At 26.2% G+C, this 25,636-nt stretch overlaps 2 protein-coding genes across 3 annotated transcripts; both read left to right on the forward strand.

Annotated features, from left to right (window-relative positions):
* The first annotated feature begins 2,731 nt into the window (after window positions 1–2,731).
* LOC145836839 (trypsin 3A1-like) lies at window positions 2,732–4,903 on the forward strand. The gene is made up of 5 exons (XM_082944614.1): window positions 2,732–2,735; window positions 3,103–3,280; window positions 3,908–4,067; window positions 4,262–4,493; window positions 4,746–4,903. The coding sequence occupies exons 1-5, from the start codon at window positions 2,732–2,734 to the stop codon at window positions 4,901–4,903; spliced, it is 732 nt and encodes a 243-aa protein (XP_082800740.1).
* Window positions 4,904–9,812: 4,909 nt separating this feature from the next.
* Window positions 9,813–24,296, forward strand: LOC145829981 (calpain-9-like). Of its 2 annotated transcripts, XM_082937874.1 has the most exons (23): window positions 9,813–9,915; window positions 12,337–12,488; window positions 12,641–12,830; window positions 13,386–13,455; window positions 13,605–13,735; window positions 14,172–14,296; window positions 15,194–15,362; window positions 16,121–16,204; window positions 16,304–16,380; window positions 16,574–16,648; window positions 17,842–17,999; window positions 18,326–18,495; window positions 18,948–19,165; window positions 19,652–19,706; window positions 20,081–20,125; window positions 21,131–21,190; window positions 21,436–21,493; window positions 21,679–21,746; window positions 22,282–22,350; window positions 22,759–22,837; window positions 23,155–23,271; window positions 23,384–23,442; window positions 23,676–24,296. In XM_082937874.1, the coding sequence occupies exons 2-23, from the start codon at window positions 12,355–12,357 to the stop codon at window positions 23,700–23,702; spliced, it is 2,238 nt and encodes a 745-aa protein (XP_082794000.1). In that variant the 5' UTR covers window positions 9,813–9,915; window positions 12,337–12,354; the 3' UTR covers window positions 23,703–24,296. The 2 variants fall into 2 exon arrangements, with proteins under 2 accessions (XP_082794000.1, XP_082794008.1); XM_082937882.1 differs by lacking the exon at window positions 20,081–20,125.
* The last annotated feature ends 1,340 nt before the right edge of the window (window positions 24,297–25,636 follow it).

Raw genomic sequence — 25,636 nt, forward strand, 5'->3', positions numbered from 1 at the left:
GAACATTTTTTAATAAACATGTCGTGTATACAAACATTGCGTTCTTTTATTCATCTTATTTTCACTACACGTAAAAGTATAGTTAGGGTTTATTTAAAGACTGCAAACAAAACTTTTTTTGCTTTAAAATAATATACTTGAAGAACAGTATGTGTATAAAATAAATTTAAATTGTAATATTTCAAATAAGTTAGTAAGTAATAGAACATTTTTAAGGGTTCCCGAAACTTAAAAAGTTTCATAAATTAACTATTTTAGTACTACAGCAGCTATTTAAAAAAGTTGTTGTTTCAAAATGATTTTAAAAAGTAAAAGTAGTGTCAATAAAAAATAAAATATATATCTTTTTTTATTCAACGCTTTAAAAAAAATGTGTTAAAAAAGTATACATCAACTCATTATTTTGACTAAATTTCGTTACACTAAAATTTTTATATTTAACAGCTGCCCTTTTTTTAGAGTTTAAGATTACTTTTAAATATTTAATTTAAAAGTAACCTAAAAATATTTAAGAACTATTTTTTTATGATCAGTTCAAACCTTTTTATATCTTAAATATTATTATAGCTTAAAACGAAAAGTATTTTGCTGTATAATTTATACTTAAAAACCAAAAAAAAAATTACAGTACTTAACCTAACGTTTAGATTAGGTAAGTAGGTAAATATTTTAAGTGATTTTTTCCTTTGTACAATAAACAAAAACCAAAAGTACTATAACATTTTCATGGTACTTTATGGGGAGTAACAAATCTTCTTACAAAAAAGTATTAAAATTTTGTCGTTATAAACAGAATTTTCTATTTTATTTGAAGTTTAAATAAGCTAATATTAAAAACAATGCGTACGGGTTTTAGCTTTCTTTACCTTTTTCTGTTATTTAGAAAAAAATCTTTGTAATGTTTTATTTATTGACATTTTTCTTTATTTAAGTATTTTGAAAATAACTTTGTACTTTATTTTGTCTTTTATTATAGAAATAAATAGAGTACTTTTGTTATACAAGTAAATTTTATTAATAAATAAGAAATTTAAGTATATTTTTACTACTTTAACTTAAAAAACCAAAAAAAAATATTATTTTATAGCCATCTTTTAAACGCTTATTTAGAGCTTAGTTTTAAAATTTACTAAAAGCAAATAACTTACTTTGAAAACTATAAATCAATAATTATCATTTTAGTATTTTATAATTAAGTTATTTAACTTGTAAAAACAGGTCATTCTAAACTTCAATTTTGTAGTTTAACTTTGCTAACGATTTATCGATACTGCATAATGAGTCCTATCTAGGACGAAACCAGACAACAAAATGTCGCGTGGATTGTTGTTAAGATTTTGTAGTTCAGTTTATAGCTAATATTTAGATATAAATTCTTAATTAAAAAAAGATAAAAAAGATAAAAACAAGCACGTCTTAACTGAATGCACGACGATTATGATTGTGACAATTCAAATTCAGAAACTTTAAACTCTAACTCTTTTTGTGAGTTAACTCTTTAAGAAAATCGTTTTCTTTTACGATTATAGTCTTACTAATTAGATCCTTAGGAACATTTTATTTTATTTTTTTTTTTGATATGGCCAAAAGATAAGATTAAAGAAGTTTAAAACCTATGGTTATTTTTAGTACATATAAAATTTCTTTTTTTATAAACATATTTTTCAATTATTTCTATTATCATAATCGTATTTATTAGATATTCGACACATTTGTATTGCACACTTTAATTTTTAAATACTTAGTGAAGTATTAACCCTTAGTTATAAGAATTTGAGTTGTTAGAATTTGAATTATCGTAATTTGAGTTGTCATGTGACCGTCCAAAATTTTGAGAGAACTTTAAAAAGTGTTAATTTAACCTTCGGTCATCAGTGACTTTTTTTAATATATAAGTAAAAAAGACTAAGATGGGTTTTTATTTTAAGTTATTATTTCAAGTAGTAGCTTCTACTTGTTTCAAAAGCTAGAACGAGAAAATAACTTCAAATATTTTAGCACTCAGAAGATAAAAACAAATCAATTAAGTAAGGTAGGAAGGGTAGTATAACAAGTAGTAGTTTACTACTTGTTTCGAGAAGTACAATGAAGGAGTCAAAGATAAGTTAAGTGGAAATTACATCAAAGGAGTCAAAGTTTTAAGTGGAAAATTACAGAAAGACTTGTGCGTGACGTAGTAAGTAGAGAAGAGAGTAAAAAAATAAATAAGTTTTTCTTAGTGTGTTAAAAGGATGTTTGGGTTGTTGTGCGGGTGTTGTTGACGGATCGGGCAAAGGGAATAGAAGCACTGCAAAGGATAGTAGAATTGCTTGAGTTTTGTAAATCGTAACCAGCGTACAGCCACTAAGCTTAAGAAAATCTCGAGTCAGTTGTGGTAGAACTTCATCACGTTACTTTATCACATTGTCGTGTTTTGTTTTTAAATGTATATACAATCACCATTCACTTAAAGTTGTTTTCTAGAAACTAGATTATAAGTAAGCTCAATACATTAAAGTTATCGATCGTTCCATTAGAACGTTTTTATAATATTATATATATATATAATTCAACTAAGATTTCATGTCGTCCAAACGCTTATCGATGGACGACATAAAACGCATGACGCGGTCACAAACTAAGGCGAAAAGCCAAAATAAGCAATTACCTAACCTAACTACGACGGAGCCATCGGTCAGTGGTTATACGGTCATCAGTGACTTTTTTTAATATATAAGTAAAAAAGACTAAGATGGGTTTGTATTTTAAGTTATTATTTAAAACTTAAGCAATGAAAATTGCAGCTTTCTTTATCATTGTTGGTATAGGTTAGTTTATCTTCTTGACCTACATCATTTAAAAAATAAGTAGTATGCGATTTGTTTATAGTTTAAGAGGACTTTTAACTTTAGATAATTTTTGTATTGTTATCTAAAGTTATTTAAAATCAGTTTTAGTTATTTACAAAAAATTGTTTTTCTATAAAAATAAGTATTAAATACCTTAGCTAATTATTAAGTAAAGTTTTTAATATTAATAACTTAACTAGTTTAAACATATTGAGTTAAGGCTATAACCAGTTAGATTTTAATTAGGCTTGCTTCATAACAAATTTCATACCAGTGCAATGTGCACCACCACAACCACGCATCATCGGAGGTCAGAAGGCAACATCAACAGCTCAGTCTCCATGGCAGGTGTCCCTCCAGCAGACTGGCACTCACTTCTGTGGAGGATCACTCATCTCACCTGCGCATGTCATGTCTACAGCTGACTGTAAAATCGCTTTAAGTTTTAATGAGTTAGTTTTACTGTTGATTAAGTATCTTGTGTTTATTTTAATATTTAAGCTTGTAGAAGTAAAGACAAACTGTTATCGTTTAAAATAGTACCTTTATAAAAATGAGTTAACTAAGTGTCTATTTTAATTTAACATAAAACTTTTATGAGCCTTTTATTCATTGAAGAAAAATTTACTTGAAACCTTAGTTTTTTAATCTTGTATGACCTTTTATGGAACTAGGTCATTCCCTATTTTTAAACTAATTTTTATTATAAAGTTATTGTAAACTACTTGAACACCTATCTTAAAATTGGTCAAAAAAGTAATATTAAATGAAGTTTCTTAATTTATGTAAAACTTTAACCGTTGTAAAAGGAAGATTGGGTAGTGATCAGTGATGCTACTTTTATGAAACAAAAAATTACTACTGAGCATAAAAATTAAACTTGATGTTTATCAATTAAAAGTGCATTTTTAGAGTACTCATTTAAATTAAGGTTATTTGTAAAATTCATTAATTACTTTTATTACTATATAGTTAGTTAGTATTTTCAAGTAACAGTTATATGAACAGTATTTAATTAACACACTTTTTTTCTTTATCAATATATAAGTTATGATAACCAAATTTAAAATATACAACAGTTTCACTGTTGCACTTAAAGGACTTCAATGGCCAAAACTTAAACAAGTGATGACCATCAAAAGATGGGAAAAGCATCCGGAGTACACTAGATTAACAATCGTAAATTTTGATTATTCCGTCATTGATTTTGATAAAGCAGTTTCTTTTAAAGCTTGTGCAGTAAGTAATAATCTTTATATGGAAAATGCTTAAAAAGTTTCAAAAAAATACAGTAACCTAGTAAGTTTGTTACAATACTTGTATTATCATTTTTCTTAATCTCATCGCATTTTTTTTGTTGTAATTTTTTTATTAGCAATTATATCTAGTCTTTTAAAAATATAAAGTTATTAGAACTTATTATAAAAACACAGGTCGAAACCATAAGCCTTCCTTCTAAGTACCAAATTTTCACCGGAATGGCAACAATTTCAGGATGGGGACTGATTGACCCCACAGTTCGCATTCCACCAAACGACCTTCATATTGTCGATGTGCCAATTGTTTCTGACGAGAGTTGCGCGGCTTCCTTTAATCTCGATTGCATCACTCCACAAGTTATCTGTGTCGGACTTGAAGAAGTCGGTGGATACCAAGTTATTAAAAGTTTTTTTTTAATTATTTAAAGTATACACGAAATTATTTTGAATTAGTTTTTTCATTGTTTTTTTTGGCTTATTTGTTTGTTTTTGAGTTAAATAAAACTATTTTTTAAACACAAAGCTTGTTCTAAGTTTTAAAGTGTTTAAAAACCTAAGTTAAATAACTGTACTAATTATATTAAAATTCGAATTAAAACTGCTAAAACTCTTTAGAAAAAATTATGGGCTATATCTTTAAAAATTTTCAACAACTTAGAACTATCATATTTGATCAGAAACACTTCGTGGGGTCCTATCACTTGTAATCCAGAAAAAGTTCCAACAGCATATGCAACTCAGATCAAATTGATTGGATCTATGCTAACATGTACTAAGAACGTTTTGTTACTAAGTCTGCATTATGAATGCGTTTAATTTTTCACCCTCAGTATTTTTAATGCACCTACAACTTAGTTATAAGTAATATAATGCTTAACTTGCTTTTTTTTTTTCAAATAACTTTTATTAAAAATATTCACATAATAAGCAATAGCTTAAATTAGGCAACAAAATTCTCTAAGTGGAAAAAATTTTAGTGCTCAAACACAGACGATGAGCGGGAATATCAACAACACAGGTGTTCAGTTATGTTTATTTAGTACAATTAAGTTTCACTGATCTTAAAACAACATACTTTGAATCGTATTAACTTATAACTTAAAGATTTTAGTGTAAAAAAATAGTATGTTATAGTATTAGTTCTCAGGAACACTTTTGAAAGGTAGCTTTAATAAGTGAATAAATGCTAAATAACTATAAATACTGTTAATAACGAACCAACAAACTAAATCAAAGTTTTTAAATTTGTAAGTAATCCCAATGGTTTTTGTTCTTATTTTCACTATTTAAGTGTAAATTTTAAGTGTTTCTTTTACAGTTTTTTTATATTCAATATTTTATTTATTCTTTCAAGACTTTATTTTACAAACTAAGTTTCGGTCAAAGACCTCGTCAGAGCTTAAACAAATCTTATTCAAATAGAACTATATTTCTAATTTATTGCTTTACAATTGTTTCATGTTATCGCTAGGATCACAAGTAAATAAACTAATACGTGACAATGGACATTTGATATGAAAGTATTAGAATAGTAGATAGTCAATTAAGTACTTTTAGATGAAATTAAAGATTGAAGTCTGGGTTAATATAAATAGCTAACAAATCATTTTCATCAATTTATAAAACAAGGGACAAGAAAAGATAAAATAAAATAAACTAAAAGTGTGAAATAAATTAAAAAATTACGTGTAAAAACATAGTTAGGCGAATTCAAAAATTAAAAATTAACAATTGAGCTTAAAAATTAAGACTTTAAATAATGTTTTGTCAAATTTTTGTATTTTTCTACCAGCTCAGATCTCAAGTAAGTTTATAGAATATAGACCCCGGTATATAGAAAAGCGTTCTAACTGTTTTTGATTGCTTTGTTGTGTCGTTATTACGTGCAAAAACATTTAAAGGCTTATTGTAAAACCGGATTTTCTCAACAACGATCAGACTATATAAGTTTGTTGTAAAACAATTAATTTAAATTATAAAATGGAAGATAAAACAGACTAAAATAAAATTTTAATTATACGAAGTAAAATAAAATTTTAGTAATTACAACTTTTCTATACTAAATTTTTACAAACTAAAATCATGTAATTTATTTATATTATAAAATGTGTTGCTCGCATGCTGATCGTATTATAACCTTTAGAGTTGAACACTGCAATTGTACGATTTAGAACCAAAAAATAAAATAAAAAATATTCTTATTACGATTAAATATTTCACTTCTAGTTCTGGGAACCTAGTAAAATCATATTTAAGTAATTTTATTTTGTTGCTAAAACCAAAAAACGTTTATCATCACAGTAAGAATTTGCTAAGACTTTATAACTTTTTTTTTTTCAAGTTTTATAGTGATTTTAGTTAATTTTTTATTGTTTTACTTTTATTAACCTTATATTTTTTTAAATAAGTCACGGGTTAACGGTTACAGTCAACTGACACTCATCTAATTTCAAAAAATCTTTTCATTTAGTTTATTTAAGTTTAGTCATTTTGAAACTCCGTCTTTGGTCAAAACTTTTTTAAAGCGCTTCATGCTTGAGATCCTTTTAAATCTACTACTATTTTGAAAGTTGTATACAAAATGATGCAAATGCTCTATAACAACCAAATGCTTAGTAATTTAGCAATTTGTATTATCATGTCTTCCACTAATTAAACTAATGAGACTTCCTTATCTAAATGATATAAACTGTTCATTAACAGAGATTTTTTATTAAATATAAGTGTTACCTTTATACAAAAACGTCAGATGATATAATAAAATTATTTTTCTTTAGTCAATGTAGTAAAAAAAAACAATATAAGATATGAAAATGGCTTATAAAAGCTCGTTAAAACAGTATTAAGTTCAAGTTTTACTACCAATAAAGACTTGTTAATAGTTTAAGAAATTTATAAGTTTTATTGAATATACTTAAATTTCATAAAATATACAAAAGTAAACATTTGCTTATTTCACTTAATAATTTTATGTATTTTAATTTCAATAGACAATTAAGGTTACATAGAAAATAAAACTAGTTATGCTAGTTGGCTATAAATTTGACCAAACTAATACTATTTTAAATTCAAATTTTACGAAGAAAACTGTGAGTATCAAGATGAAAACTTAGCTTCAAAATTAAAGATTTTATAAATCAGAAAGTCTGTAAGTAATCTTACCAACTAAATTGGTAAACTGTTTTTTTGAATTTTATTTGTTCTATTGTTATTTGTTAATATAAATAAAATATATATTCTAACTTTCTTAATTTTAATAAAATATTTTCTAATTCTAAGTTTTTTGCTTTACATTATGTATTTGTTTTTTAACAGATGAGCAAACACTTTTTTGTAATATAATAAGCTTCTAATTTTTCAATAACTTAAAATAAGCACTGAACTGCTAAAAATAATAACTATTTTACATAATTTTAGTAAAAACTTTTTTGTTTAATTGTTTCTAATAACATATACTTTATGGTAATTCAGTTCTACCTTTATTCAATTAATAACAATTCACTGCAAAAGCAGTTCATCAGACACAACAAAGCTGCAAATTTTAGTTAACAATAACAATGACTTATAAATAACAGTAAAAAAATGTTTATTGTTTTGAATAAGTCCTTGTGTTAAAATAGAATACTTTAAAAATCTTCTGCTTTAGTTTAAATGTTTATACTAATACATCAGTTTCACCTTGAGTAAAAACCTTTGAAAATTCAAACTTTAAACAAAATTTTATACCAATTTTTTTTTTCATAGTATACTATATCAGTTTTATCAATGACTAGAATATTATTTATGCTTACTAAAATTATTTTTTTAAATTACTTTTGTACTTAATTTTTACATGTTGCAGATGTCATTACCTCTTCAAAAACAGATAAACTTTTTTTTTTAATTCTTCCTAAATATATAAAGTAAAAAATTAATTGTTATATAATAAACAGAATGCAGGGTAATATGGAGTTTGAAAATTTATGCAAAAAATACTGGAATTTTGAACAACTTATGCATGTAAATTAATGAAATCTAAACAAGTTACAAAATATATGTTTTATACAGACTTTTTAAATATTATTTATTATAAAAAACATTCAAAAATGCATTACAGTATCTAATCAGTATCTTAAAACTATTAACTTAAATTTAAATTTCTACTAAAATTAAACAATAAAACTTATACTTTTAAGAAAATTATAAAACCTGAAACAAGTTTTTCAAAAAATAGTAGCCACATTCCTAATTAGATAAAGACTAATTATTTTAGGTAATAAATCAAATAATTGAGAAGTGTTATTTATATCATATTAGTTACAGAAATTCTTAATTAATTTCACTTTTAGATCTATAAAAAATGCATAGCATGGCATCCTTTGAAGAAAAATAAAAAATAAAATTTTTAAACTTAGTTCAAAGTGTTAAAGGATTTATATAAAAACTGAAACAATTAAAGTTGTATATATGTTCTTTATAACAAATTAATAAGTTATAAATTTTATAATCTTAGTTATATCTTATACTCTTCGATCAATGTTATATGGGTGTCAGGATTTTTACAAAATTCTTATTGTCTCTTATATGCAGCCTTAAAGCATCAAATATAAGTCAGTCATTATCTATTTAGTTTTTATATTAAGTCAAGTTTTGAAATAGTTTTGTAAACTGAAATAGTTTAAGACTGCAATAGTTTCATTGTCAGTTTTATAAGAAATTTTCAACTAATCAAGAGTCTATTTACCTTTCTGATGAGATAATAACTTTAAATTTCTAGGGGGTGAGGAATTTTTTAACAGAGTTAACACTGACTCTTAAAGTCAGTTTTTATAGAATATAAAAATTTTGATTTATTTTTAAGATACTGTCAGTTTTGAAAAAAGTTTTGGATACAAATTAAGTAACTGAAATTTATGAATTTTCAGTTTTAGTGTAGATTTATAAATTGATTAAAAAATATTTTCTTTTCTTTATTTTTAAAGTAATTGAAGTAAGTTTTCAGGATTTAATTTTTTCACTATGAAAATAAATCATATTGCAACAATTAAAATATATTAACAAAAGAAGAAAAAAAGTCATTTTTTTTAAGAAATATTATATGTATACTCATTTGTTTCAATTCCTACAATATGATTGTTTGTTTAATAATTTATGATTTTACTGAGAAAGTTTTAGTAAAGCAACTTAAAAACTGTAAGAAAATATATATGTTTAATGAAATAGTCTTTTTTTTTTTATAACTTAATCTTTTGATAAGGAATATAACTCTAAGACTTAGTACCTTATTTCTCAAAATTTTTTTATTTAAAAAGAAAAGTTTAAATAAACTATTTATTATATCCGCTTAAACCTTTTAAATAATTTCAATGTGTAAAAAAGTGCCTAACCTCCCCCTATTACCTTAACAGTTTGTATTTTTAACGTTTTAAAAAGTTAAAACTGTTAAATAGTTGAGGTCTATGAAATCAAAACTACCAAAAATCATTCAGTCTTCTATAAATGGACTTTTTATCAAAATAAAAGAAGTTCTTACATGTAATTTATTAAAAAACTGGTTATGAAAAGCATTTAAAATCCTTGTAAGATTGGTTTAAAATTGAAGGAGATAACAGTTTTTATCAACTTTTTTTTCATTACTACTTTAAACATTACTAGGTAACAAATCAGGTATAGTCCTACCCCCTTACAGCCTTAAAAAGTTTTTAACCAATTTTTTTGTGATGAAAAAAGTTTTAATAATGGCAATAGTTTTACAGGTTGTTTAAAGTTTGTAAGTGTTTAATATTTGTTCCGTCTTTGTTATTTTGTTTTAAAAGAAGTTAATTCTGGAGCCAGTCAAACTACCCAAAGTAAGTGTTAATTAGTATATATTTTATATTAAAATATCTGCTAGTCAATCTATATGAATATTATAATTACAATGCAATTAGTCAGTTAGTTGTATTGTAAACTAACTGACTAATTTTGTAAAAAATCAATTACATAGTAATTTATACTTTTTTAGGTATCTTTCACTTTTTTAACTAGTAATACTAGAATAAACAAGACTATTCTAAACATGTTGAGTTTGACCGATTTAAAAAATATTAATGATTAGATCTATTCTAGATACTTAAATCCGTGTAGTTATGATATGTTTGATTCCTTAAATGTTTAAGAATAATTTTATTTCTATACAGAACTTTAGTATCCAAAATATCAGTAGATGTTGGAAAGTCTATGGTTATTTTTTAATCTTTAAAAATAGAAATGTTATTTTTAGTTTAAATTTTGTCAAAATATATATTAAAGCTGTTTATTTATTTATTTTTAACCTTTACATTAAGTACTGTTTTTTAAATTAATAATTTGAGTTAACATCTAGCTTTAAAAGAGATTTAAATTTTTGTTTTAGCTCAAATATTTTTATAGTTTACAAATAAACTTTTTATTAAAGTCAGATTTACATAAGCATATTTTTTATTTGAGTAAGTGTTTTTCTAAGCAATTGAAGTCTATAATGACAAATCATATGTAAAGTATTTGAAAATTCAGCTTAACATTAAAATTACAAGTATACTTCTATAACCCTTATTTATTTTGGTCATCATCAACAAAGTTAAGATATTTTTTGCACCTATTTCAAACAACATTAATCCACTTTAAAGTTTAACAATTTTTATAATATATAATTACAAGAAAAATACATTAATAGAAATGTTGAACATATATTTTTGTAATATTTGTAAAGTATTTGTTATTGATATTTGAAAATAAACCATCAAAAAGGTTTAAAAAGCAAACAGTTAAGAATATTTATACATAAGTTGAACAAATAAAGAAAATTTTCCAACTTATATCAGAGTTTATTGGTTATTTCATAAAAGTTCCTATTTTTTAAGCATCTTTCTTCAATCTATTTTTAAATCTATAGTTGTAAAACTGTTATAAAAAAATAAATTTACATATAAACATATATTTACTGTACAACTATTCTACAATTTAGAGTCAAAAGAAAAATTTAATCGTTTTAATTCAAAACAATTTAGTGTAACAAAATAATGTATAAAGCTTTAAGTATTAAAAGTAAAACTTTTGTTGTAAATTTTATGGTTTAGCTTCTATAGTATGCATAGATAATAAACGATTATTACTACTTTCGTTATTATTTAAATATTTTCTCTATGTTTTAAGTTTTGTTTTGCAAATTTTAAGTTTATTTTCTAAATAGTTGCTATTTATTATTATCATTATTCTATATATTATACTTAAAATTTTTCCTACTAGTAGTATTTTATTCAAAAGAATATTTCAACTTTAGCTAATTTTAATGTTTTTCTTTTTTGTTATTAAAAAGTATTTTTTGTGTTGTTATTCAATTAGCTAAAAGTAAGTGTCATTACTACATCAGTTTTATTTTGATAAATAATATTATAAGTTTTCTGATATTTATGTTGTTTCTAAATAAATTCAATATTTTTACAACCCGTTTCTTCTATAGTTAACAAATAATATACGATTACAATAAATTGTTAGGTTTACTTATTTTTGAATTAAACTGAATCAATATTTTCTTTTAAACCGATGTTGTACATTTAATCTGATTAAAATTCAGATATAAAAATATTTTATATCTTAGTTTTTTACTATTATTTAAAGATTATTTTTATTTAAAATAATTTTAAAATTTTTCAAAATATCTTTGTTATATAAAATTTGAATTATATTTTTTCATTATATAAAACCAAAATATTATTTATTATCATAAGTTTCTATCATTATTGCATATTTTTTTAAGTAGTTCTTTTATTCATAATATTTGTAAATACATATTGAATTAATTTACAGATTTTATTTGTTTTTAAAATTGTATCTTAATTATTTTAATGTTGTTTATATTTTCTAATTAGAGCTTTTGACACTCTAATTAAGTCATGCAACTAGTTTGAAAAAAATACTGTTTGAAACTGTAAAAATTTATATAACACAGCACAAAATTACAAAGAGTGAAGTTTCTTTTGTTTCCTATTACACTTTTTGTAATACTTTTTTAGTGTTTGTGTAAACAGATTTATTGTAAGCACAAAGAAAAATCTTCTATAGCATGTACACAAAGATTTTTTTTTGTAAACTCTAACAACGAACTGTTCTTTATATATTAGCCTTTCCTTGCACTTGTATCAGTTATCAAGTTTCGTTCATAAGAATAGTCATTTATTCCGTTAATGTTTTATGAAGTTAATTAAAATATGTAGTAAGTATATGTATGTGATATTTATTAATTTAAACAGCTTGGTTAACGAGCCATCATGCCATACTACAAGAGATCTTACTGTCGAAACATCAACATCAATGTTCCGGTTCCCGATGCTGGAACCAAGTATTCTAACTTCAAGCTGAAAAATACGTCACGCACCAACTTTCTCAGCACTATTCCAGCGAGGTAAAAATTATATTCAAATAAATTTTTAAGTAAAATTCTATTGTGTCTTTCTCTGTTTCAATTTTACATAGCTTTAATTTAGAAGTTTTTCTTGTTTAGACAGATACTGTTTTTAAAATAAGCAATTTTAATCTACTTTTTATCTTCTATAGAAAGCGAGTGGTACTCAAAAAACCTCAGCAAGATAATCAGTTTGAGATAGACGGTAGGTCGTTTGCTGATATCAAGCGAGAATGTTTGGAGGAGAAAAAACTTTTTGAAGATCCGGAATTTCCAGCTGACGACACATCACTGTTTTTCAAGCAAAAACCTCGAATTAAGTTTATATGGAAAAGACCACATGTAAGCCATCTTAATTTTCGTAGTAAAAAGTTGAAGTCACCCTTTCTGTATAACTGAAGAAGTTGGAAGTTTAAACAATAACTAAGTTTTATGTATAAATACTTTTAAAACAAATCAAAATGAGTTGTAAAAAGTTGACGAATCTGTACACATAAGTTAACAATAAATAAACATAAGTGGAAACCTGTTTTCATATATTTGCTCAATGTTATGCGTTCATGATTTTTTTTTCTTAAAATAAATTTCTTCAGTTAATTAAAACTAGTCATAATGCTAAAAGACTTTATCTAATCAAGTTTAAGCTACCTAGCAGCCCTGCGATACTTTTATTGGTGCACATTTAAATATACTTTCAAAGACTCGTAGTTTAGTTTCAATTAACACATCTGTTTTAAATAGTAATTTATTTATCTCTGTATCGGAAGTATTTTTTTTTTTTTTTTTTAAGTACTGTGTTTTAGCTATACTTCAAAAATTTTGCACGTATATTTATCTTTTATATGTTGCTAATTACAATTAACAACACAGTTTTCAAATTTATTCATTTATTTATAGGAAATTTGCAAAGATCCTCAATTGTTTGTTGGAGGGGCAAGTCGTTTTGACGTGGTCCAGGGAGAGCTTGGTTTGTTTACTCTTCTGCCAATTAACATATAAACCTATTTATATTTATATCTGCAATTAAATATATTTTTCATAAGGTTTTGCAGTTTCAGTTTGTGCGTAAAGAAAGTTTCAAACAAGTTTGAAACGTGTTTTGTATGATTTTTGTAGGTGATTGCTGGCTTCTAGCTGCGATCGCTTCACTTTCACTGAACGATGACTTGCTGTACCGAATCATTCCCACTGATCAAAGTTTTGAAGAACAGGATTACTGTGGTATGTTCCATTTTCAATTCTGGCAGGTGAGGCTTTTTTTATTCTTTTTAATTGTTATAAGAACAGTTTTTTGAAGCTGATTTTACTTAAAGTTACACTACCTTTTATAAGTAACTAATTTGACTATTTATAAATACTATATATATATATATATATAATTTTGTTTTTAAAAATAATAACCAGTTTAGTGCAGTATAAAATGTATTATTAATTTTTGTTAGACTGATAGTTATAAAATTTATTAGTGTTAAAATTGAAGAACTTTTTTTTCACTGGTTTAAATACTAAGTAAAAAACAAAACTTTTGGTTTAGTTTTGATTATACAATAATTGTTTATAACAATGAACCTATTCGATATTGAAAATTTCAATATATATGCAGGATTTAAACATGTTAATTGCGTTTTGACTTTATTTTATCCATACATAACTTTGTTAATCTAATTTATAATAAATATTAAGTATGGAGCTTGGGTAGATGTGATTGTTGATGATAGGCTTCCAACATATCACGGTAAACTAGCTTATTTGCACTCCGGCGAAACCAATGAGTTTTGGAGTGCCCTCCTTGAGAAAGCTTATGCTAAGTTAGTCAACTTGTTGTCATAATTAGTGCGATTTAATTCTTTAATATTTTTTTGTTATTGCTTTTTAAAATAAATAGACTTATCATCCTTGGTTAGATAAATATATTTGTTAAATTTAAAATTTTTAGAAACTTATACGGCTAAGTATAAATAGTAACTAATACCATGATTACATGCACAAATTATAAAAGTTTGAAAATTTATAATTATATATAAATTCTAAAAGTAATATCAAAATAGTTGAAAAGCCAGTACTTATTGTGCTTATCACATTAAAAACAACTTTTTATCATTAGTTTTAAAACAAATTTGTTTTTGTTTAAGTTTTTAAATATAGCTTATTTAAAAGTTAAGTAGTGTATGACTGTAAAGTAAAAATGTAGGGTAAACTTTAGAATAAACTAACTTTATCTAGGCATGTTGTGTTTTACAACTTCTACAAAAATATAATTTTAGTTATTTTTGTTTTAAATAATATTTCAAACTTATATTTAAATTATTCAGTTAGTTTAATCAATAATTTTAAGTTTATTTAAGTGTAATTCAACATATGCTATGCTTTACTGTCGTAAAATTTTACCTATGTTTTTCCACGTTTATGTGAATAATAATTGAAAATTTTAGAGTAATTTAATCTTTTTATGCTTACATGCGTAAAAGCACTTTTCAGTTGAAATAATTTGATAAAAGGCATTTCTTCTGCTTATTTCATTTGAGAAAATCTATGTCATATGTTTTCTTAACACTTAGTTTTAAAAAAAAGTATTTATAGCTAATTCTAATATAATTCAACAACTAGTAGTTTTGCTTTTACAAAAAACTTTAACCAAAAGTATAATTATTAACTTTAATATTTGTTTATTTTCTAAAAACTTAGTTATGTGTTTATATAATCAGACTGAACGGTTCGTACGAAGCATTAAAAGGCGGTAGTGCTTCGGAAGCAATGGAAGATTTCACCGGCGGTGTTACTGAGTTGATTGAACTGAGAAGCCCACCCAAAAACTTGTTTAAAATTATGCATAAGTCGTTGAAAAAAGGAGCTCTCATGAGTTGTGCTATTGAGGTTTTTTTATGATAATGTTTTTCATACATAACAAAAGTATGCTACAAAATTGTGCTTGCATTAAAGTTTACAAAAATATAAACAACTTACTAATTTTGTTTAATTATAAAAGTTATAACATCAGAACTTTTACAAAATTAAAATTCTTATAAGTCTTTTATGTTTTTTTATTCTGTAGATTTTGTTCATAGCTGTGCGTTTCATAGAGCGTTTTTATTAATACAACACAGTACAATTAAAGCTTTAATGCTGAAAAGATATTGTTTGCCCAATATGGTTATTATTGCGTTATGCATACACATATTTTTATAAATTGCTTTTGTTATTTGTACGCATACATCACGCAAAATAAACGCAAGCCACGCGGAAATGTTCAAGTTATATTTAATTTGTGTGTTCCAACAAATTAGGCGCTAATTTTGTTTAAATTAAACTTTCTATTAAGATTTTCAATAATTTTATTTCGCCTAGTTTTCTTTACACTTTATGTAAAATAGCGTTTAGCTTTATGAATTAATGTGGTTATGATTAAATAAGGTTTTTATATAAGTTAAATCAAGTACATTTGGCTTACCATAAAACAACTAAAATTTAAATTACTCAAAAATTCCCAAAAGCGCTTATTTTCTTAACTGTGAGTGTAAGTTATCACTGGGGAAATAAATAAGAAAACTTCTATGAACCACATAGTTCTCTTTAACATTAAACTTAAATTAATCTGTATATCAGTGTTATTGTTTACATAAAAAAATCAACAGACAAACAATCCAAGCCAACGTGAAGTGAAATTGAGTAATGGACTTTTGCAAGGTCATGCGTACAGCATCACCGGATTGGAAGAAGTGAGTTGTTTATAAAAGTTTTAATTAAAACTTATATTTACACTTGCATGTTGTATACTTGCATTTGTCATTTCAATTAACAACAATTTATACAAATAGCTGGACAACGGGACCCGCTTGATCAGAATTCGAAACCCGTGGGGCCAAGTTGAATGGAATGGAGACTGGAGTGATAAGTCTGTTTCCTGAATAGTTTTTCATAAATAGAACATAAAATATTTATTTATTTTGTTTAAAATAAACTTGTTAAGTAGTTTTATGCATTTTTTAAACATAATGTTTCTTATTTGTTTGAGAAACACTATATAATGATATTCGCATCAAACATATTTAGAACATAAAAATTTACTTAATTTTATATGAAAACAGTTCTGAGATTTGGAACACAGTTCCCGGTGTTAGAGGAAGACTGGATGCCGAATTCGATGACGATGGTGAATTTTGGTGAGTTTTTTTTACGCTGCTTTAAATTTATAAACTTTTCAACGTGCCAACTATCATAACCAGCATAAGTGTTTGTAAACATTCAGTACATCTATTACTATATACTAAAAATCGTCTGAAAACAAAAAGTTTGAAGACAAAAGCTCTAAGGTGAAAACTCAAGACGCGCTTGAAAGCTGCAAACTGCATGAGCAGCGCTGCTGATGAGATTAAATATTCTCAGCGTTTAGCATGTGAGCTTTGCAAACTTTAGAATTTATTTAGAGCGATAATCGATCGACAACGCACGCAAGCTATCACTATACAGCCAGCCAGCCCCCCACACATATAAGCTGGTTGTAACGAAACGTTTGTCTGCCAAATTGCTATCGATCGAATCCTTTGTTGAAAACTGTGCACTTGCGCGAATCGGCTTTTATTTTGATTTGAAGAATTAAATCGCTGCTGCTTTCGTCCACTTGGCAGTCGATAAGCGGTGATGGCCAGTTCTTTTTTTAAGCTATTTTAGGAAAAATTTATTGGAAATGAATTGCGATTTTCGCAGCAAAAGTTGGATGCAGATTAAAAATTTTCTTCGCGCGATCCCGCAAAAAAGCGTTTGGATTGAAATGATAATCCAATAAGTTTTGGTCTGAAACTTTTGTTTAAAGATTTATTTTTTTTTCTGCACTATACTTAAAAAACAACTTTTATTTTTGATTTTTGTTGCATCCAAATATTTTTTGCGTTTCAAGTCATTTATTTACAGCAATATTTGCCTCGCATCAAATCAATACCAGTCAAGACGAAAAGCGAGTGACATTTTTTAATTATTTTTGAAAAATTGTACCTCGCCAAAAACCGCATGCAACTGTACGATGTAATCTCAGTAAGATTCGATTGAAAATGTTTTTCATCCTATTATGAGTTCAGTGGAGATTATAATCTTTTTTCTTTTAAATTCATATCAGGATTTGCACTGCGTTGTTTCTTTCTTTTTTTAACAATTCTTAACATTATTTTAGCTTTTGGACGTTTATTAAATAATCCTTTGTAGAAATTTTCATCTTAGTGTTAAATTTCTTTTACTGTTACAGTACAACTAGTTTTAAGCTGCAAGCCTTGATTAATATTTAATATTTCCAAATACTAAAAGTTTTACTAAGCGTACCAAATACTGAAAGTTTTACTAAGCAGCACAAAAATGCCAACAGGATGTCGATTCACGATTTTCTTCGCTGCTACACCAAGCTGGAGATCTGCAACTTGGGACCGGACGCGCTGGAGAACGACAACACGTCGTGGGTGGCCTCCTACCACGAGGGAAGGTGGATCAGGGGCTGCTCTGCCGGCGGATGCCGCAATTTCCCCGGTACTTTACTTTTTGCTTGGTTTTTTGATGGTGAATAAATTCGTGAAAATAATCTATATATTTTTCAGTAACTTCAAATTTGAACATTTTACCATAAAACTCTTTACTGAAAATAAATATAAATAACTGAACAACTTTATGAAATAGTACTTTTATAACACATATGTTATCACTGAAATAAATTTAAGTTTTTTATGTTTTTTTAGAATAAAACGCTTCATTGATTAAATTGACCTTATTAAGTTGTGGCTTTTACCATTAGCTAACAAACCCTAAAATAACACAATCAATATACTTTGTTAATCACTAACAAACCTAACACACAGAGACGTTCTGGATCAACCCTCAGTTCAGGCTGACGTTGGAAGAAGAAGATGACGATCCTGATGATGACGAGGACGGATGCAGCTTCATCGTGTCGCTCCTCCAGAAGAACAGGAGGAGGCAGAAGAGCAAGGGTGAGGGCCTTCTCACCATCGGATTTGCTATTTACCAGGTACATCATTAGTGTTATAATTTCATCTGTACTGAGTTACTATTCTTTAGACTAGTTTAACTATAGCTTTTTATTTTTTCTTAATTTTTCATAATCTAATTTTTGATTTTTTTTGAATATTGATTCTAAAGCATTTGAAAATAGGTTGTTAACAAAATTTATTTGTTAGACACCTTAATTCCTTTTTTTTTGTAGATGTGTGTTATTAGTTCTCTGTTTTTTGTAAATTAGCACTTATACTTATATGTGTATTTGACGCTATACTATAAAAAGTAAAACTTACTCACAAATAGTTTTAAACCGCCTGAAGTTGCTCCATAATCGATAAGTCTTAACTTTAGTTTTAATCATATAAGCTTAATTAGGAACTTATAATCATACTTTAAGTTCGTTTTAATCGACAATCAAGACCATTTTACTTCACCAATCAATACGATTACAATTCTTAATAGTTAAAAGAAGACCGCCCCGAAGATCAGCCGTTGAAAAAGGAATTTTTCCTCTACAACCAGTCGATAGCTCGCGCCAAGAACTTCATAAATTTGCGAGAAAACTCACAGCGATTTAAGCTTCCGGCGGGAAATTACGTCATCGTTCCATCGACTTTTGCCGCGAACGAAGAAGCGGACTTTTTGCTGAGAATTTTCACTGAAAAGCGCTGCAACACTGGGTTTGCTTCACGTTGTGTTTTGCTTAATCTAATTTTGTACTTGCTTTTAATTAATTAAAAGCTTGAAGCTCCCATAATTCAATAAATATTTGAGTTTACTTTTTCCTACTGTTGTTTTATTTTTTAATTCAAACTTGTTTGAAAATGTTTCTATTTAAATTCGTAAAGCATGAACTCAGTAAAACTTAAACTAATTAGTGGAATCAAAGTTCACAAAAATTAAATTTGTTTTTCTTATTCAAAACTTTTACACTTTGATCTACCTTTCCTTACACTTCCCTTGTGTATTAGATTTATCTTCAAACTTGTTTTCACACCTCTGAAAGATAAGAACAAATGTTTTTACTTTTGCTAATATTTGTTCTTTTCGGTTAGCTTTTGTCTAGTTTTAACTACCGCAACTGTTAATGCAAATAAAAAGCAAAGCTACATTGTCAAGGGACAAATAATTTTGAACTTTACACAAATACTTTACAACTTTTGCAGTGAACTGGACACCAAAACTGAACAAAGAGAGCCTCTACACAAACCGGATCCCGAGGTTATTTTTGTTTTCATTTGTAAACATAAAAATTTTAACTTGTGATAAGTAAAACCTGTTTTTCGAATAAATCGTTTAATCCAGCCTTAACTTAAACAAGAACAAATTAGTCACAGCCAGCTTTTACGATTTTGTTTGAATTATTTTATTACGGTCATGGCTTGACACGATATAACGTCGTGACATTTGCTTTGCGCTTCGCATTAAACTTGCCATACAGTGAAAACTAAAAGTTTTACAGCAGCTTTACGTCAAATTTTTCACGGCTTACATCCTGAATATGTGTAACAGTTTGAGCTTTTGTTATGTAGAATGCTTTTTTCCTGATTAGATTTTTATTCACTAGCAAATATTAATTAATTTGAAAAATGTAGCGAAGTAATAGCAGACGCAAGCATCTACGATCCAACCTACAGCCGGTAAGACGTACATATTGTGCAATTTGGTGTATTTAATTTACATTTGCTCGTTGTATGTTTTTCGTAACTACGAAAAGTGAAAAAATCAGTATTGATTTTTTTGAATAAATGTTTAAGAAAAATATTATCTTTTACAACGCTGTATGTACAGTTATTTTATTGTTTTTATTTAATCTAAACAAAAACTTTTTTATTTTGGCTCCTTACTTGAAAAATAAAAATTGATAATTCCCACACAACAACATGTTATTATTCAACTGTAGTTTAGCACGCATTTCCTATGCGATTGAATGGAAGGCATGTGCGTCAGTTTTTATTTATCATTTCATTAATCTAATTTCCAATGGTCAGCAACCATTCAGAAATTTCGAAGTAGTTTTGCTTAATGAAAGCTATTTTGCTGTGCATGAAAAAGTATAAATAAAAATCTCCCGTCTATTTAAAGTCCGGGATGAAAAATCGATAAAGCGTTTGTTAAACTTTTGCAGCTTTTGCTCTTATCAAATTATCACTGCAATTTATTAATGAAATCTCAATAAAATTAGTAAAATTTCATTATTTGTTGTTGTGTTGTTATATTATGTTTGTATTTTACTGGCAAAAAAAATTATTTTGTTGCTTGATGTAACTTTAAACTACTTTTAAATATATCATTTAGTTCATTTATAAATGAATTGAATGTTATAATTTTCAAATATAGTTTTTAATATTTTAAGCAGTACAAATTTTTTTGAGTATTTAATTTAAAGTTTCAGTTTTTACTATCACGTCTTTACACAGTTTAAAACCTTTAATTTTTTTTTTTTTAACTACAAATATTTTTTCATTAACAATTTTAGCTAATTCTTATATATCTCTTTATATTTCTAAAGGGTGCTAGCTTTTTTGATTTTTTTATTAAACTTACCATACACTAATTACGATTTTTAACTATAAATATTTTATACTCTCTTACATAATATCATTTTAACAAAAACATGTGAATTAATACAAACAATTTACCAGGAAGAAGAATACGAGAATGCTCGCAAATTCAAACTGCTATTCGACCAACTTACTGGCGCTGTAAGTATTTTGTATTGTACAATTAGCTATAATTTTGTGAGATTAAGAATAAGTTATTTCCTTATTTTTATTATTTTATAGTTTGAATTATTACTTTTTATATTCCTACTGTGTGTGGATTTGAATGTATGTTTTAGTCGTTTAATAAGTTTTTACGTATTTATACAAAGTGGTAAAATGTTTATTGTTATATATATATATATTTGTTTCAAATTCTATTTTACTAATTTAATTTTAAATTTCAGGATGGTGAAATTGATGCATTTGAGCTACAAGATATCATCAACACTGTTATGAAAAAGAGTTGGTTGTCTAAAAAAAAATTAAACTGCTATAATTATCTGCAACACTAATTAGTTTTTCACTAGCTAACATTTTACTTAAATAACACATTAACAATACTGAATATTTAAATTTAAATCTTTATATTATTTCTTTGTAAAACCAGTGTTAACAAGGCAAAATTTCACAAATTTGCAAAAACTTAGATGCGAAACCGGGAACGTTCAAGGGATTTAGCATGGAGGCCTGCAGAAGCATGGTGGCCCTCACCGATGTTTGTTTATGTTTATCTTACTACTGCCTGTTAACTGCTTGTAATTAACTCGTAAATCAATCTCAGCTTGTCCGAAAAGTTGTAAATTTTTAATAGTATTTATGTAAATTTTTAATAGTGTTTATGTAGTAAAACTGACAGCATTTTTTTGGTGACTGCAGCCAGTGTGAGTGCATAGCAAAGCTATCGACTTGGCAGCTGTCTGATCTAATCACTTATGACGTCATGGTCGCATATTACCGCGCTTCAAATCGCAGTTATATTCTTATGCATGCCAACTTATGCCAAAAAATATGATATAACTTGATTACTAGGAAAATAATTAGTCATTTAATTACTGACGGAGTCAGTTTTACTGATTAAAATGTGTTTAATGTTTTTGTCAATATTTGATGTTGTAATTTTTCAGTAAGTATTATAAGGTTATTCTTCTTACGTTTTACTTTACTTTTAAGTTATGTGATTAACTAAAAAAGTTTTTATTATAAAGCAAAAGCTATCAGAATTTATTATACCAATACGTTCTATATTTTAGGTGACTAAATCCGGCAAATTGGATTACGAAGAATTCAAAAGCTTGTGGGTTGTAGTGCGCAAATGGATTGTAAGTTAAACATTTGTGTTTGCCGTTAGGCGTTTTGTTTATTTTGCTTTTAAAAGGCTAAAGTATTCCAAGAATTATTATAAACGAAATTTTTACCGTGTTTAATAAATTCGTACAAGAATTTACCTTTAAACGATTTTTTTTTTGATATATCCACATAATGTAAAATTAAGCTTAAAACTTTGACTCATTTTGGTTAAGTAAGACATGAGTTTGCCTTTAATGTGATCTGAGTTGTTATGACAACCATGAATTTCGTGGCATCATTCCATTATACAAAATCATGTGTATTAATTAAGCCGTGCCAAAAAAGCTCTTTGCATTTTATAGCAAAATGATTTTCTACGTTGAAAATTCAAAAGTCACACAGTGATCAGAACTTTGTATAAAATATACCTTGCTTTTTAGACGGCCTTTAAGCAGTTTGACAGAGACGAAAATGGAGCTTTTGATTTGTACGAATTGAGAGATGCTCTCAGCGATGCTGGTCAGTTTATGTGTAGAACTTGTATAGGCATCTCTTACTTTGTAGCTTTTAGTAGCCTTTAAGTTGTGTAATCAAATGTTTACTTTTTTTGTTTGTATCAAAACGTTTGAACATTAATGAAAATATCGTTTTTACATATGCTTTAAATAAATTCTTTAAAGTTAAACAGCTTACATACAGCTGTTATTTTAGTAATTTTCCTAATGAGTTGAAAGATCCAATTTATCTTAAGTGACAACATGCTGATTTTTGTTATTGCATTAAACATTAAATTATGCAAAAAAAAACATTTTTTTAATTTTAATGGTGAATTGCAGGATATTCACTGAGCAGCAGATTGTACCAAATGTTGTGTGTCAGGTACACTAGCAAGAGCTTGTTGGTCAGCCTTGACGACTTCGTTCTAATGTCTGTTCGTCTAGAAACCATGTTCAGTAAGTATTCATCTTGTCTATTTTTTTATTTAACGTTTTAAATTGCCATTCATTTTTTTCGTTATATAAGCTACTTTTGTGGACTTAAGACACATTTTAATTTTATAAACAGATTCATTCAAGGAATACATCAGTTCAGACGGTAGAACAGCAAACTTGAGTCTTGATGAAGTAAGTTTGTTTATACATTACACAAAATGTAAATATTTTTAGCTGTACTGATTGTTATAGTAGTTTTAGAGTTTTTTGTTAATCAATTAACTATTTTTGGTATGAAACAGTTACTCTATGCGCAATTGAATTTTTAACAATCCGTGTCAACTATATTACTACAATTGACCTATTACAACTAACATTTTTTTAACATAAGTAAAACACAGTTAAATAATTAACATATTTTACAGTGGTTGATGACAACTATGTACTCTTAAAACACTGGTCAAAAATGTATTCGAATGCAAAATACGTCCATTTATATTCTGTCGATTTGAGGAAATTATTGCTGCAGTTTCTTTCCACCTAGTTTCAAGTGACCTTTTTTGTTTAAACCGGAATTATTATTTATAAAACTAATTTTAGTTTTTTTTTTCTTTTGCACAACTTTCTTGTAAAGTGCCTTTCTTTTGGCAGTTTTTTTTACTTAAGTTTAGCTTGGAAGTTCTTTTATTAATTTTAACTTTATTAATTTATTTTTTTTAAAGATATAATACAGATTTTTTTGACACTTAACCTCACTGTTATTGTCACAAAATAAAATGAAAATAAAACTGTATTCAACATTTTTTTTCACAAAAAGTGCAAATTTTTCTTTTGCATGTCAGTGTATGCATGGTTTTTGTGCAGTGTCGATTTCGAAATAATTTTAAATCCTTGAACTGATTTTTACAACTTTTTAACCGTACTATTTGATGTTCTTAGTTTTGTTTGTTCCAATTTTTTTGCGTATAACTAACTTACACGAGTTATTTCAGTACTTTTGTGTTAAATGTTAAGAATGTATAAAAAATAAAAAATTGTTGTTTAAACTTACCTTTTTTTCTTACGTAAATGGTTATAGTTTTTTTAGGCTGATTTTTTATTCAAGTAAAACATAGTTAGCAAATTGAAGTAAGTTATATAATTTTCATAAAAAAATTCAAGCAAGAAAAATTCTTATTACAATTGGTCTATAAAGTATATAACAGTTGTCCAATAATAGTTAAACTTCTAATATAGAAAAGGGTTATTGAGTAAATTACCAACAAAATATTAATATTGTATTTAGAAATTAAGTATTTACTTTTACTTTTTTTTTCACAAAGTTTAATGAAGTTTATAAAGTATCCAACTTTGACTAAATTATATAAAAAATGGTAAGTTTATCAATGATTGAGTCTTACAAAGCGTTTATATCAAACGAAATTGTTTAATACGTTACTGAAAATTATAACTTATAGTTCAAAATAGCCAGTTTAAACTTCCGAAAGCTTAAAACTTCAGCTTAACTCAATATTTTTAATTAGCTTTTAGATGTTTCTGAATAGTCTAATTAAACATATTAGAAGTATCTAAAAACCTAACTACTTTTATTTAAATTTAAAATAAATAGATTGTTTGATTGACAAAATTTAATAAAATGAGTGTCTTAAATGTATGTAGTTGAACAATATCAATAAAAAAGTAAAAATCAGTGCTTCGGTTAAATTAGAATATTTGTAGAACATTCAACTTATATTAACTTAGCTGTTTTTTTATAACGCTAAAAAAATAATCTAAAAAATAAAACATTTAATTTTATGTGTATCTACTAGTTTAAATTTGAACTTCTAAAAACTTTTTTTTGTAAAAGTGTCTCAGTCTACCTTTGAAATAGTTTTTATTTCTAAATAAAGACTTATAAGTTAAAGTCATAAATATACAAAACTTTTTACTCAATGAAAAAAAATCTAGTATAAACTTAACTAACTTCCAAACTATTGCAATTACGAATTTAATGAATAAGTATCAATATATTTCATGATAAATGCATCCTAGGCAGTAAAAATAGCTTGTAAAATGTATAGGGCTATTTTTCACTACTGATCTAACAATAGTAGCTTTTCTTTACCTTATTGTTTTAACTATGATTAAGTGTATGTAGGTTACTTAAGAAGCCAGTACTTAGTAAAATATAACCTATAGCTTAGAAACTTATATAGAAATTAAACATATTAGATACTATTTTAAGTAATTACTTGTTTAAAAAATAAAAATTTGTAACTTTCAATCTAAAATAACTTTTTTTAAACTGTTGAATCGAGCTTTCGCAACGTAAGATATTAACAGTTATATTAGCAAGCTATCAGATTCTGCAAAATCTTACAACTTTGTTAAAAAAATCCCAATT

This window comes from Thalia democratica, chromosome 1, assembly GCF_965202585.1.
Source record: "Thalia democratica chromosome 1, ktThaDemo2.hap1.1, whole genome shotgun sequence".
Classification (NCBI taxonomy): Eukaryota; Metazoa; Chordata; class Thaliacea; order Salpida; family Salpidae; genus Thalia; species Thalia democratica.